Source organism: Myotis myotis, unplaced genomic scaffold (genome assembly GCF_014108235.1).
Source record: "Myotis myotis isolate mMyoMyo1 unplaced genomic scaffold, mMyoMyo1.p scaffold_m19_p_6, whole genome shotgun sequence".
Classification (NCBI taxonomy): domain Eukaryota; kingdom Metazoa; phylum Chordata; class Mammalia; order Chiroptera; family Vespertilionidae; genus Myotis; species Myotis myotis.
Genome location: NW_023416368.1, coordinates 23074175 through 23087805, shown reverse-complemented (window position 1 = coordinate 23087805; position 13631 = coordinate 23074175). Strand labels below are relative to the sequence as shown.

The window sequence follows — 13631 nt, the reverse complement described above, 5'->3', positions numbered from 1 at the left end:
TGTGTGGAAAGTTAAACCTGGAGTCTCTAATGTTCCTGATAATGATGTGTGATTAACTCTAAAATTAAGCATTAGAACATAAATTAATCCTTCAGATTGAGGATTTTAAGAAGTAGTTATGTGCCAGCTTTGATTCCACAAAGTTTCTGCCTTTACAGTCTGTGATGGTGAAGCAGTGTATGGCGTTGAGAAAATACTGAACTTGTGTTCGTTGAGAAAATACTGAACTTGTGTTCTTCTTTCTTTTACTTTCTTTTCCTTTTAATTCTCACCTGAGGATATGTTTTTATTTATTTTAGAGAGAGGGGAAGGGAGGTGGAGAAAAAAGGGGAGAGAGGAAGAGAAACATCAATCCGTTGCCTCCCATATGCTCTTTGACCAGGGATTGACCCCCAACCTAGGTATGATGCGTCAACTAAACGAGCCACCTGGCCAGGGTGTTTGTGGTCTTTTAAGTCCCACCTTTGCCCTCTTCCACCTAAAGTGTATGTCCTTGGAAAAGTCATTTTTCCTCCTCTGAGTTTCCGTTTCCCCATGTATTCAATGCTAGAACTTTTCAGGGTTATCTTTTAGGATCATTCAACTCTAACTTATATACGAGTATGTGACACTGAATGGAGACATCTGTGGATGGAAGCAACAAGAATCCTTGCTTCTCTTACTATAAAGCAGCTTTCTCCAGATGTGGTGAAATCTTTCAGTGTTTACGTGACTGGTAGTGCAACCGATCTGTCTTCTTTTAGAATTACTTTGGAAGCAGACATTATCTGTTCAAATCTGCCCCCTTGACAGGATCCTAAAGGATGGAAGAAGCTAAATTGATGTGGTATCTTAAGTCTAGCACGACCTTGAACAACTGGTTTTGTAACATTGGCTGTTGTGGGTGGGTGTGTGTCATCAGGTATATATAAAGTAAGCTGCATCGCAATGGGTTCAGTCCTCGAGCACAAGCTGGTGAGCAATGCACGGAGCAGAATTATAACCAGCTTACATCATCTTCATCATGAAGATAACCACGGTGCCAGTACTTCTGAGCCTGGCTCTTTGCCTCATACAAGGTAAGCAATTTGCATGTAATCTAAGCCTCTTGCCACAAACCACAAAGCCCTGGGGAGAGACTGGTCTCCCTCCCCCTGCCCATACTTAGTATTCAAGATTACATAAATGTATGTAATCCTAAAATATCTTGCTAGACACAGAGCTTTAAAGAATTATATATGTGGCTTTATAACGATGTTGTTATCTTTAGAAATGGCAAGGAGTTTGAGATATTCTGAATTTTATCCATGAGAAATCATTCCAGCAATTCTACATTAGTACTAAAAAGCTAGTGGATTCTTCTTGATATGACCCTCTTAGCAAGCATATCAATTCATACTTATAGGAATTATGTATATAATATATATTTAAAACTTCAATGTATGTTTTATATATAGGTATATATATTTAATAGCATATTTATAAAAATATTAACAATTTAAATTCAATCATCTATTCTTATTTTAAAGCAGTAGTACCCTCTAGCATATTTTATTTGTGCTAAATGGATTAAAGGCACTTCTTATAAAGGGGAAGGGACTTTTGTGGGAGCTCAGAGGTAGGTTTCTGCATTTGCTACTTGAACTTGGAGGGAATACAGATTGCTTAGAGCGATCTTGCTGTGAAGCATTTACATGGTTTAAAAGGAAACCCTAGATGGAGTTTGAAACATTATGCACAAATGATGCTCACTTTTCTAGGATAAATGTGTTGGTGCAAAAAGGTGTCTCATATTGATGGAGTATAATATAGTCTGTGATTTTAATTAAACTTAATTTTTATCATATCTCTAATTTTTGTAGCTGTCATAAGGATGCAATGTAACCAGAATTCAGAAAATTAAATTTTATGTGTATATATGATCTAAACTTTCTGCTACATTATACTTTCAAATTGTAGTTGTTATAATATAATTGATATTTAGGTTATCATTTTAAAAGAGGTCTGAAATACTCTACTAATGAAAGGATTTTAGAAATTAGATATTTTGAGGGGGTCAGGAAACATATAATTATTATTTTCTAAAGTAATTGGACCTTTCTGAGTGTATACACTGATTTCCTGTGGCCATTCCCTCATTTCATTTCAATGTGTTCAAAAATAATTTGTGGTTTTCTAACATATTTCCAGTAAAGTGAATAAGGAACTGCACTAATCAAATTTTTTCTTTTACTTATTAAATATTTTAGATCCCTTTAACTTTGTTTTTTGTGTGTTTTTGTGTTCCAGATGCTGCCAGTATGAATGAAAATCAGGTTAGTCCTGCTTTTTCTGTTCATTGAATTCATTCCAAGATCTCTAAAGAAAAATGTTTCCTGGCCAACACCTTGATGTTAATAATGCAGACTCATTATACTGATAGGGGCTAATAGCTTTTGCTAAAAACACAGAAACAGGTCTAAATGAATTAAGGCATGAATCTCAGACACACACATATCACTGTATTAATAATAATGGGTGTGAGCAAGAGGGGATCTACCATGCTATAGGAGTGCTTTAAAATTCCACAAACAGCCGGAGCCGGTTTGGCTCAGTGGATGGAGCATTGGCCTGCGGACTGAAGGGCCCCAGGTTCGATTCCGGTCAAGGGCATGTGCCTGGGTTGCGGGCACATCCCCAATGGGAGATGTGCGGGAGGCAGCTGATCGATGTTTCTCTCTCATCGATGTTTCTGGCTCACTGTCTCTCTTCCTTCCTCTCTGTAAAAAATCAATAAAATATATTTAAAAAAAAGATTCCACAAACACACCAGTGAATTAGTATTGTTCTGTTTAACAGCTAAAACACACACAGGAAGCAGAAATTAGTTTTCTTGTGATTATTATGTTAAAAGGGGGTTGGCTATATCTTATATAATGTCAGTGTACATACTTCATTCAATAAATATTTATTGAGCATGTATTATGAATCAGATCTTGTTTGAGATGCTGGAGATATTAAAAAGTAAAGGAGAAAGACAAGAACCATTCTGTCATGGAGCTTACATCTCAGTGGAGGAAAACAGACAAATCAATTAGTAAATTAGTAAAAAACATATAGTACATTAATAAAGAGTAGTCTTAGGAGAAAAATACAGGAGGATGGAAGATAATGAATTTCTGGGGATGGAGGTGGTATTAGTTCTTCTTGGGATAGTCAGGTAAGTTCTCCCTGAAGCTAACAGGGGTCTAAAGGTGGTGGGGAAGGTCATGAAGATGTTTTTTCAATTTAAAGCAGACCAGCCAGAAGCATTCGTGATGGCAAAGGCCCTCTTTACCGCCTCTTTCTTAGAGGCCTTTTGTTTGAGAGCTAAAAGAATTGTTTTCTATAGAAGTTAATCATTTTATATATCTGGAAAAAAATTTAAAAGGGCCAGTTACATGCACACACACACACACACACACACACACACACCCACACACAACTATGCCATTAATTCAGCACTTAAAACAGTGCTATGTATATAGCAAATATTTGCTACATCTCCCAAAAGTCATAAATATTAAGATACTAAAACAGTTAAAAAAAAAAAAACCCTTTCTACAATGAAACTATTAGAACCATGGTAAAATACTCTCTTGCTATATTTTATTATAACAATTTTTCAAAAGAAATTTTTTCCTGGAATGTTCTAGAGAATTTCATCATAATCTCTATTATTTCATCTGTTTGCTGATTAAGGAGAAGTGGAGAATCCTCTATAGTTTAAATAGAGTGGTATGGTAGAGTAGAAAAGGAAAAGGCTGTATTTGGGGAAATTAAAAAGCTTGCTCACTGGGATGTTGCATAGTGGTAAAAAGAAGGATATTGTGCAAACTTCATTTTTCAGGAAGCCATAAGTTATTTTTAGAGTTTATGACAATGGGCGGTGATTTCCAGTGGATAGATCCAATTCTGCACCGATACTTTTTATGGCTTTGGTACAGTTACACAGTTTATGGCTTTAAACTCTATTTCACTAAAACATCAAAAACCTAAAGTTAGCCACCTCTCATGTTGGAATAAGCAAGAAAAACACCAAGAAGTAATTATTTCTCTGGAAATGTTTCTGACCACAGTCCTTGGATATTTTGTCAGAAATGAAAACTATTGATTTAGTCTTTCTTGCGGTGCTGGGAATTTTATTTTTCAAGCTCCGTCAGTAACTTGTTGAAAGTTATAAACATGAGCCAGAGCAGCATGGAAAAGTCCTGTAGTAACTGCAAGGATCTCTACCATGTGCTTATATTTGTCATCACAGAGGGTCATTAGAAAGCCAAAGCAACCTTGTTCATGCTCTAACACAGACAAGGAATAATACCAACTCCCTGGGACATTTTATTATGATGTCTGGGGAGGGACAATGGAAGACAATGGGCTGTAAAGCAGCCACTGACAGAAACAGAAAGAGCTTGGCCCTTGAGGGCTCCAGTTTTCCTGGACTTTGGGGAAAACACAAACAAGAGCAACAATAACCAAACAATGCGAGCCAAAGCCTGCAAGTAAACAGTTGCTGGGATTTCACACCCCCCCCCCCCCCCCCCCCCACCTCCCCATGCCTTTTTGGTCCAGATTGGCTCCTATTTCAAAACCCTCTTTATTATGGTAATTGGGAATATATTATATTTTCCCCAAAGAAAAACCCACCACTGCTTTCAATTTTTACAGCCTTTTTCTGTTTCATAAAGATAGTGTTGAATCTCAACTAGTTAAACATTGTGAACAAGTTTTTTAACCTATTTTCTAGGCCTGAGTTGTTCATTTGACAAAAAAAGGAAAAAAAGAGTGGGTCTTTGTAGGAATGAGGGGCTCATCTAATTTTGACATGAGAGAAGTCTGATTCAGGAATGTCCTGATTGACAATGTTCTTGTTCAATTGATTGCTAAAAACTACTTAAAGCTTTATTCCAGTGTTATCATTGAATCTTGTTTTAAATACTTTAAGACCTACCTCACAAGGGATGTATTTCTTTTTTTATTATTATTGATTGATTGATCTTTTTGGAAGAGAGAGCGAAGCATTTATTAGCTGTTCCACTTATTTGTGCAGTCATTGGTTGCTTTTTGTATGTGCCCTGATGGGGAATCAAATTCAAACCTTGGTGTATTGGGGCGATGCTCTAAGTTACCCGGCCAAGACTATAAGGGATGTATTTCTATTACAAAGACACCAGGGTCTTCTCTGATTCTATGACAAAGTTTCTGCTTAGATTTTATAGAATCATTTATATCTGGCATGCTAAGCAGTAACTTGCAATGCTGGCATAAGATACTATAAAATTAAAGACCAGACACAGATCTCAGAGGCCCACATGTCAGTCTGTTGTCAGAAATTATTACTGTGCTACTCAGATAAGATCACTGGGTAGTGACCATAAATTTAGAGATATTTCAGTAGGTTGTCCTTCGCAAAATTTCACAGGGCTGGTCTCTTACATTATTTAGTTACCATTTTTTTTCACCATTAATCATTTTTCAACTGCCTCTATGTTTAAGAGGCTAGGTTAAATACATCATTACCCACTAGGTGGTAACCAACATGTAAACAAGGATTTCTCTATATACCATTATATCTATGGTACCAGGCAAAGCAATTTCATAAGTGTTTTATTGATTGATTGAATAATTATTGTAAAGATATAGGAAGCTGAAAAGAATTCCATAATTAATCCTTTGGAAGAGGTTGTATTGTTGGAGTTGGAGCAAAGACTCGATTTAATTTTTTTTCTGATGCAAGCATCTCAAAGCAAGATTTTATTTCTCTTGCAAAGGAAAAACTTAGATTTTAAAGACTTGCTCTAAAGAGCCAGTGGATTTGCAAAACTAATAGGGAATAGAAAGCATTTTAAATAATAGAATAGGTGGAAATAAGGACAGTGGACAGATCTTTAAAAGTGAGGGTTCTTTCTTTTCATGCATTTCTTAATTCAATGTATTTTATTGGAGAACTGTATGTCACTCAGTCTTTTTAGGAGCTTAAAATTAATGGTACATTTGCAGTACCTGGTAAAATATTATTCAGAATGATTTCCCCTCTCCTCCCTAAAGTTGGTAAAGTGCTGCCATCTGCATTTAACAAAAAGAAAGCCAAAACCAAGCATAGCACTCCATGTCTTGAAGGATATCACACAGAATAGTAAAATAGTAGTTCCAGAGAATATACAAAAAATATAAATAAACTAACTAACTAACTAACTAATAAATATAGAACAACTAAGCCTCCCCAAAGATGTGATAGTGAAGGGCCTGGAAACTGCAGCTTTGTTAGCTTTTACTAGTAAATCAGTTAGTTGGATCTGAGGTTAATTTCATTTCAGAAGAGGAGCTAGTCTATAAATATGTTTTCCAAACATATATGACCAAGGAGTCCTTTCATTCAACTTTTAACTTGTTTTCCACTTTTTAATTGAACAACTGTTAACACTTCCGGGAGTTGGTGTCTTGGGTACATCCTTTGCTGACACGGCAGAGGCTCTTTACAGTGTCTAATTCACACACTGTGTCCCAGTCCTCCAGCAACTTTTCAGAGCCCTTCTTACAGCACATGATGACCCACTGTGTGCTAGATGTTTTATATGTGCCATCAGCATATTTTCCAAGAATAATGACAACAGCACAACAGCAACAAAAACAAAACAATAATAATAAAGGAGGAGAAAAAGGAAGGAAAGAAATTCAACATTAAATATCTATAAGCATCAGACATTCTTTGAGGGCTTTTACATGTTATGTTTCATCCTCAGAAGACCTGTGAAATGTATATATTTATAATCCCTGATTTTTATTGATAGGGTAAGTAAGCCTTTGAGAAATTTAATTTGCTAAGTCTACTGGACTTGTAAATGAGAACCATGAAATATAAAGTTTTTTGATTCCCAGTTTCTTGTTCTTTCCATTCCACTAATTGTTTTAGATGAATGCTTATTAGGTGAATTTGCATCTCCAATAGACATTATACAATATACAGAGTCACTGTTTTTGTTTGTATTATTTATAACAACTGAGTGAGCGTCTTCTATATAAAAGGGGTGGTGGCTATTAAGTAATATCGTTCAAGGAAGTTTTTCTTAGAAGGTCTTGCTTTGATAAGGTTTCAGTAAACACAACTTTTTTCATCTTTCCCTTAGGATGCGTGCAGTGAATTTCGGGTATTGATGAAAAATGGGAAGCTGTTCTGTTCCCAGGATAAAAAACTTCTTCAGAGCCCTGATGGAATAATGTTCCTCAACAAATGCGCCACATGCAAAATGATACTGTGAGTAAAGGTTCTCTTCCAGGTGTTTGAGATACCGGCTGATCTCTGAACTAGTAAATATATTTTTTTTTCCAAACCGGTCAGGGCATATTCTTTTTATTTCTTGGCAAATATGTCTTTCTAAATCTAAATGGTTAAATAAAAATAGTTTGTAGATCACTCTGGCATCTCTCATCAGATAAAGTTGGGTAAATGCCACCCACCTGGAAAGGCTGAATCATCACACACATGGTATTCCAAAACACCCAGAGGGCCCAGCATGAATACCTTATGTAAAATTTAATAATCTTTTGAGGATGTAATTCCAATTTGAGTTTCCTGGCTCTGAAAAATTAATTTAAGAAAGAAAGTCAGATTCCGTGGGCCTGTTAAGACCTGATCCTATTGTACCTTAGGGATGGAGAAAAGCCCCTTGGGAATGATGTCAAACTTTTCTTGTGGCAGCCAACCAGGAGAAGAATTTAAGCAGGATACACCCTGACTCTGTGACCTGCCAGTGTCTTCAGACATTTGGGATTATGCTAAAATGAGATGGATTAAAAAGTTAATTATATCTTGCAATTACCTGCAATTCAGAAAGAATTAGTATCCAGGAAGTTAACCAACATCTACGCAATGCTTCTTAACTTGACTTCCTTCTCTCCAGTGACACCTCAGAAGTAGAAGATGGCTTGAGCTATCAATTGCAAAACCTCAAATCAAAGTGTCCTCATTTGTTTTTGAACAGGGAGGTCATTCTCAATTTCTGACCAACATCCAAACTTCAACACTGGTATCAAGCCAATAACTAAGCTTACCTGTTTAAGATAATTAGCTTTTTAAATGCCAGCCTGGTATGTGTCAAGGGATTTAATTTGACATAGTCAATAATATTGACATAATGAAGTTCTGGTCACTTCACATAATGAAGTCTAAAGAAGAGACTGTGGGAAGATGAGGGAAGGCAGGGCAAGATGTAGAGTGGGGTGAGGCCCAGGGAAGGTTGAAGAATCCTTCCTTATTCTCTTGGAAGCTGAATGTAAACCAGCAAGTCTATTATTTACCATAAAGTTTCGTTCTTGTTTCATTAGATGTTTTGATAGTAGACCGATACTACGAAATAATAAGTTTACTGAAAACTAATTTAAAACAAATATAAAATGCCTTAAGACACATAAGGCAGTTTGTCACTTTGAAGCCACTCACTCCATTATTATATTTATTACCTATATAAATAAGTTGGAATAAATTTTTTTTTAACCTGGAAAGAAGGAGACTGTATGAGGCATAAACACTATCTTCAAATTTCTAAAGTTGTCCTGTGGGTCCTCAGAGGTTGGAACTGGGTCCAAAACAGGAAGGCAGATTTTTACACATTAAGAATATGGTCTTTCTTTTTCTTTTCCTTTTTTTAAAAATTGAATTTATTGGGGTGATATTGGTTAATAAAATTATATAAGTTTAAGGTATACACTTTTATAATACATCCTGTGTATATTGTATTTTATATTCACCACCTAAGTCAAATCTTCTTCCATCACCATTTATCCCCCCTTTACCATAACTCTTCTACCTCCCCCCACCTCCATTTTCCTCTGATAATGACCACACTGTTGTCTGTCTATAAAGTTTTTTTTCCTCAATCCATTTACCTTTTTTACCCAGTTCTCCCCTACCCTTCCCCTCTAACACCTATGAGTCTGTTTCTATTTGTTAGTTTACTTTGGTCATTAGATTCCACATGTAAGTGAAATTATCTGGTATTTGTCTTTCTTCAACCAGCTTATTTCACTTAGCATAATACTCTTCAGGTCCATCCATGCTGTTGCAACAGGTAGGATTTCCTACTAATTTAAAAGAATAATCACCCTTATGTTCACTGCAGCGGTATTAACAATAGTCAAGATTTGGAAGCATCCCAAGTGCCCATCAGTAGATGAGTGGATAAAAAAGCTGTGGTACTTGCCCTGGCCGGTTTGGCTCAGTGGATAGAGCATCAGCCTGCTGACTGAAGGGTCTCAGGTTCGATTCCAGTCAAGGGCAGTAGGGAGTGTGCAGGAGGCAGCTGATCGATGTTTCTCTCTCATCGATGTTTCTAACTCTCTCTCTCTCTCTCCCTCTCTCTTCCTCTCTGTAAAAAAATCAATAAAATATATATTTTTTAAAAAGCTGTGGTACAGTTACACAGTGGAATAGTAATCAGTCAATAATACGGTTTTTCAAAGAGAGCATTCCAACAATGGTACAGACGGCTTTAAAGTTGGTAACCACCTGGATGTTGGAAGTATTTAAGGGGGGAATAATCTGCTGTGCAGTTAAACGCATAGATTCTTGCTGCCAATAGAACCACGTTTGAGATACTTTTCAGTACTGAGCAGAGATTTATGGTACCTCTGCTCATTTCTGGATCTGCCAGACTGGGTTGAGGAGAACAGTCAGAATTAAGTTCACCATGTATGCTGTTATCCTTAAAAGTTGGGCAGGTATGTCTAAGCTATGCTATTTCTTGCTCTCTTCCAGGGAAAAAGAAGCCAAAACCCAGAAAAGGGCCACGCATTTAGCAAGAGCCACTGGAGCCACTGCCCCCGCAAAGGTAAGAGACTATTTGGAGTCAATTTACCATATTTGCTTTCAAGATTATGTTTTACTCTATGTAGAATTATTTATTTCCTACTTACTAGCATACCTGTTGTAAAGCCAACTGAGAAAGGAGGGAACATGGTTTAGTCCATGGATGGGCCCTATATCCAGTACAGCTAGTCCGTAGGCCCAACCCATGACCCAACTCTGCAAACATTTTGGGCACCTGACAGATACTGAAAGGAGGAGTAAGTCAGTGTGACGCCTGCCTTCCATAGTCCCTTCTCATTCCTCCTGTTCTGTATTAGCTCCAACAAGAGCCTTCATGGGACTGTACAACTCAATTCAAATCTCAGAGCTCTTATTTATTGTTGTTGTCACTTGTACCATTTATGTCTTTCTCAGTCTCATTTATTTCATCTTTGAAATGGAATGTGGGACCAAATGAGAAACCAAATTTAAAAAGCCAGCTACAGTGTTTAACATGTGCTAGCAGGCATTTGATTCATTTTATTTCCTTTACTTTTCTTCTTTTACTTCCTATTGCCTATCTTTTCCAATACCTGAAGAGTTCTAATTTAACTCGAGTTGTTTGTCTTTATCTAATTTCCAGGTTGGGATGTAGGCCAATATTTGTTTGAGAAAATAAAATGTTCAGTGGTAAAAAACAAAACAAAACTTTTTAAAAAATAAAAAATGATATAAAATGAAAGAAGCTGCACAAATACAACCTAACATACAACCATTTCACTTTATATTTTTTAATGTATACAAAATATTTTATTCAAACAAAAGAATAAAAATTCTACATCCAGATTGAAGAAAATTTCTAACCTCAAATGTCTCACAATAAATTATTGACAAGTGGGGCTTATTGCCAGGTATCCTGACAACTACTCATACCACTCCAGGTCTTCTATTTAGCTTCTTCTCCAATATCTTCTTCCTCTTCTTCCTCTTCTTCCTTTTGTGTGTAACAAGTAATGGAAATGATCAGTCATGGCAGACACACCCAAATTACTTTAACATCCCTACTCTAACTAAGCTACCATCTTCCTTGTCAGTGTTACTTAAGAATGTCTGAGAACCTCAGCCTCCGCAGAAAGTCTAGTCAAATTCTTTGCTGGGCTCAGCCAGTCTCACTTTTAAAACAATAACACAATCACCACTCAGTCAATTTGAAATCCTTTTTCTGAGCAAAAAGGACCTGCTTCTGTATTCTAAAAAATTACCGGGGGTCAGAACATCTTACTCGTAACAATCAAATCTACCTTTGTCACATTTAGAGAGTGACTCATTCTGTAAGATTTATTCTCTTCCTTCTCCTCTTTTTCCTTTATGAAAAACTGGTACATCAGTGGTGTTTAAAAATGCAAAATACAAGCAATGACAAAAAATGACACACACACATCCCAATCTTAACAAACCTACTATTTAAAAAATATTACAAGTCAGATGTTTTCATTTGTAGACACACATTTACTGAATTTTCATCAAATAGAATTATTGAGAAATAAAATTACAGAATTTTAAGAATGTTAACGTTTTATGCCTGAGTTAGAATTTTTACTTCTAGTAAAGTTCTTAAGATTACATGTTTTGCTCTCTAGGAAACTACTTACTTATAAATTAAGACAATTAATGTTTGGCCATCTGTCTAGATTTTATTTTCAGTGTTTGAATGGATTCATGCAATTATACTGTGTTTGTTTTTGTTATTTCTCTCTCCACTGTAAAAGAGAAAAATCTACCCACTTTTTCTGATCAGATTCCTCCCATCAAAAATTAGCCTTGATACTCCCTCTCAGAATAAGGTACTCTACCTGTTCAAGCATTTTCCTCCTACAGACATTCTCTCTCTCTTGCACCATCAATTTCTTATTCACTAGGCTGCCAGTCTTTCACCTCCCAACTCTAATATCCAATCCATAAATAAGTCTTGTTGGCAATCTCTAAAATATTTTATCCAAATTTGATTCCATTTCACCATTTTTGTTTCTATCATCCTAGTCAAATTCTTCATAATTTCTAATGTATTCAGTCCATCCTAAACTTGTTTTTAGTTGATTGATTGATTGATTCAGTGTTTCTCATTGATTTAGGTTGGCAAGTTTATAGGATATTAAGCTCATATGTGTGTGTTTGTGTTTTTGAGTTCTCAGTTCTGCTCAGATTAGTTTATTGCTTTAATAACTAATAAGGCAAGTTTTCTGTCTTAGTTCACTTTTTTCACATGTGATTTACCTATGTGTAGGTTGTTTTTTCACATAATTATTAGAAATAAAAATATTACTGAATTTATGAAAGCCCCTATTGAGTATAGGAACCAATGTGATTAGGATACAAAGAATTTATAAGTTAGTTGGAGTAAAATTCAATTTTTAGAATATTATCTTGCTCAAATCAAAAGCACACAATATTTTCTCTTTAATTTCTATACTTTCTGTGTATTTTTTAAGATTTAAAAGTATTCTTTGCAGGAATTTTTATAATTTTTGCTAATACCTAGAAAATTTGTAAATGTATTGCTATTTTGATTGGTATTTTGTTGTTTATGGTATTTCTATCTGGTTATTGTTGGTATAAACAAATTCTATTGATTTCTATAGATTGATCTTATATTGAACAACTTTATGATAACTTCTGTTAATTCTTATAACTTATTTATTAATTCTATTATTTCTTGGTAGTTGCTTACATTATCTGCATATAATAGCAGATAATAGACATTTTATAACTTTCCTTTCAATCTTACCACTCATTTATTTCTTTTTCTTTCCTTATATTATTGGCTAGGATTTAAGAGTTCAGTTATTAAACAGTAGTGATAATAATGAACATCAAACTACCCTCTCTCCCCTATTTTAAGGGAATACATCTAAAGTTTCTCCATTAAGTATAATATTGACTATAGGTGCTTTTTCCACAAACTGTGGCACATTTAGGAAGTTCCCTTCTTTCCTTAATCTTATGAATATGTTTTGGTCATTATCAAATTCAGTCTCTTCAACTATTGAAATAATTTTCTGACTTTTTCTTTCAGTCTAATGAATTAAATTTCTTAATAAATTTGCTAATGATAAACTATTATTCTTTCTTAGGGTAAATCATACTTGATCATAATGTATTTTAAATATAATATTGAATTTAGAAAGTTAATATTTTATTTAGGAATTTGAAATTATTTTTACAAGTAAAATGAGTCTATACTTCTCTCTTTTTAAGTATTCTAATGTGGTTTAGGAATCAACAGACAATTACCCTGAGTGGTCACATTTCTGGTTATGGCTGAATAAAGAGGTCAGCAAATCTTTTCTCCAAAAGGCAACTATAAATCTAAACAAATTGAACAAAACAATCATTATTACCACTCTGGAAACTGAAGAGCAGCAGCCTGTGTCCATCTGACAAGCGTTTATGCTTGAAAAACTGCTAACCTTTGGATTAGAACAGTGGGAGTCTGCAGTGCTCTTGCTTAAGGACTACATTTTACCTCTGTTGCTTCCTTGTTGCGGAGAATCTACCGAAGCAGGGCAGGATGTGGGGGTCAGCACTGCGATTGTTGAAAGTAGCTTACCTAATTTTGGGTAGTAGGCTACAATAATACTCAGAGATGTTTTCGGTATAAGTCTTGACCTTCACCAAGAGTAAGGGGGGTGGCCCGAGGTTGTAGCATGGTTGGGGCAAATATATTTCTGGCTGAGTTCTCACACATTGGCAGCAGAGCAATTCACATAGTTGTGGTTGACTATAAGGCTGTGCACAAGCCCTTAGAAAACACACACATGAAAAAACCCAGTGTAAAACAAATGCTGCAGTA

General features: G+C 35.5%; 1 protein-coding gene across 4 annotated transcripts in view; it reads left to right on the top strand.

Moving 5' to 3' along the window:
* Window positions 1-918: 918 nt before the first annotated feature.
* The window catches only part of SPINK5 (serine peptidase inhibitor Kazal type 5), a 72111-nt gene continuing 59398 nt past the window's right edge, over window positions 919-13631 (top strand). For 2 of the 4 annotated variants that reach the window (XM_036315656.1, XM_036315653.1), the window contains exons 1-4: window positions 919-1058; window positions 2269-2294; window positions 7125-7252; window positions 9752-9824. In XM_036315656.1, the coding sequence (XP_036171549.1) occupies window positions 1004-1058; window positions 2269-2294; window positions 7125-7252; window positions 9752-9824 (282 nt within the window). In that variant the 5' untranslated portion in view covers window positions 919-1003. The remainder of the gene's footprint in view (window positions 1059-2268; window positions 2295-7124; window positions 7253-9751; window positions 9825-13631) is intronic. The other 2 variants (XM_036315655.1, XM_036315654.1) reach the window with 1 other exon arrangement.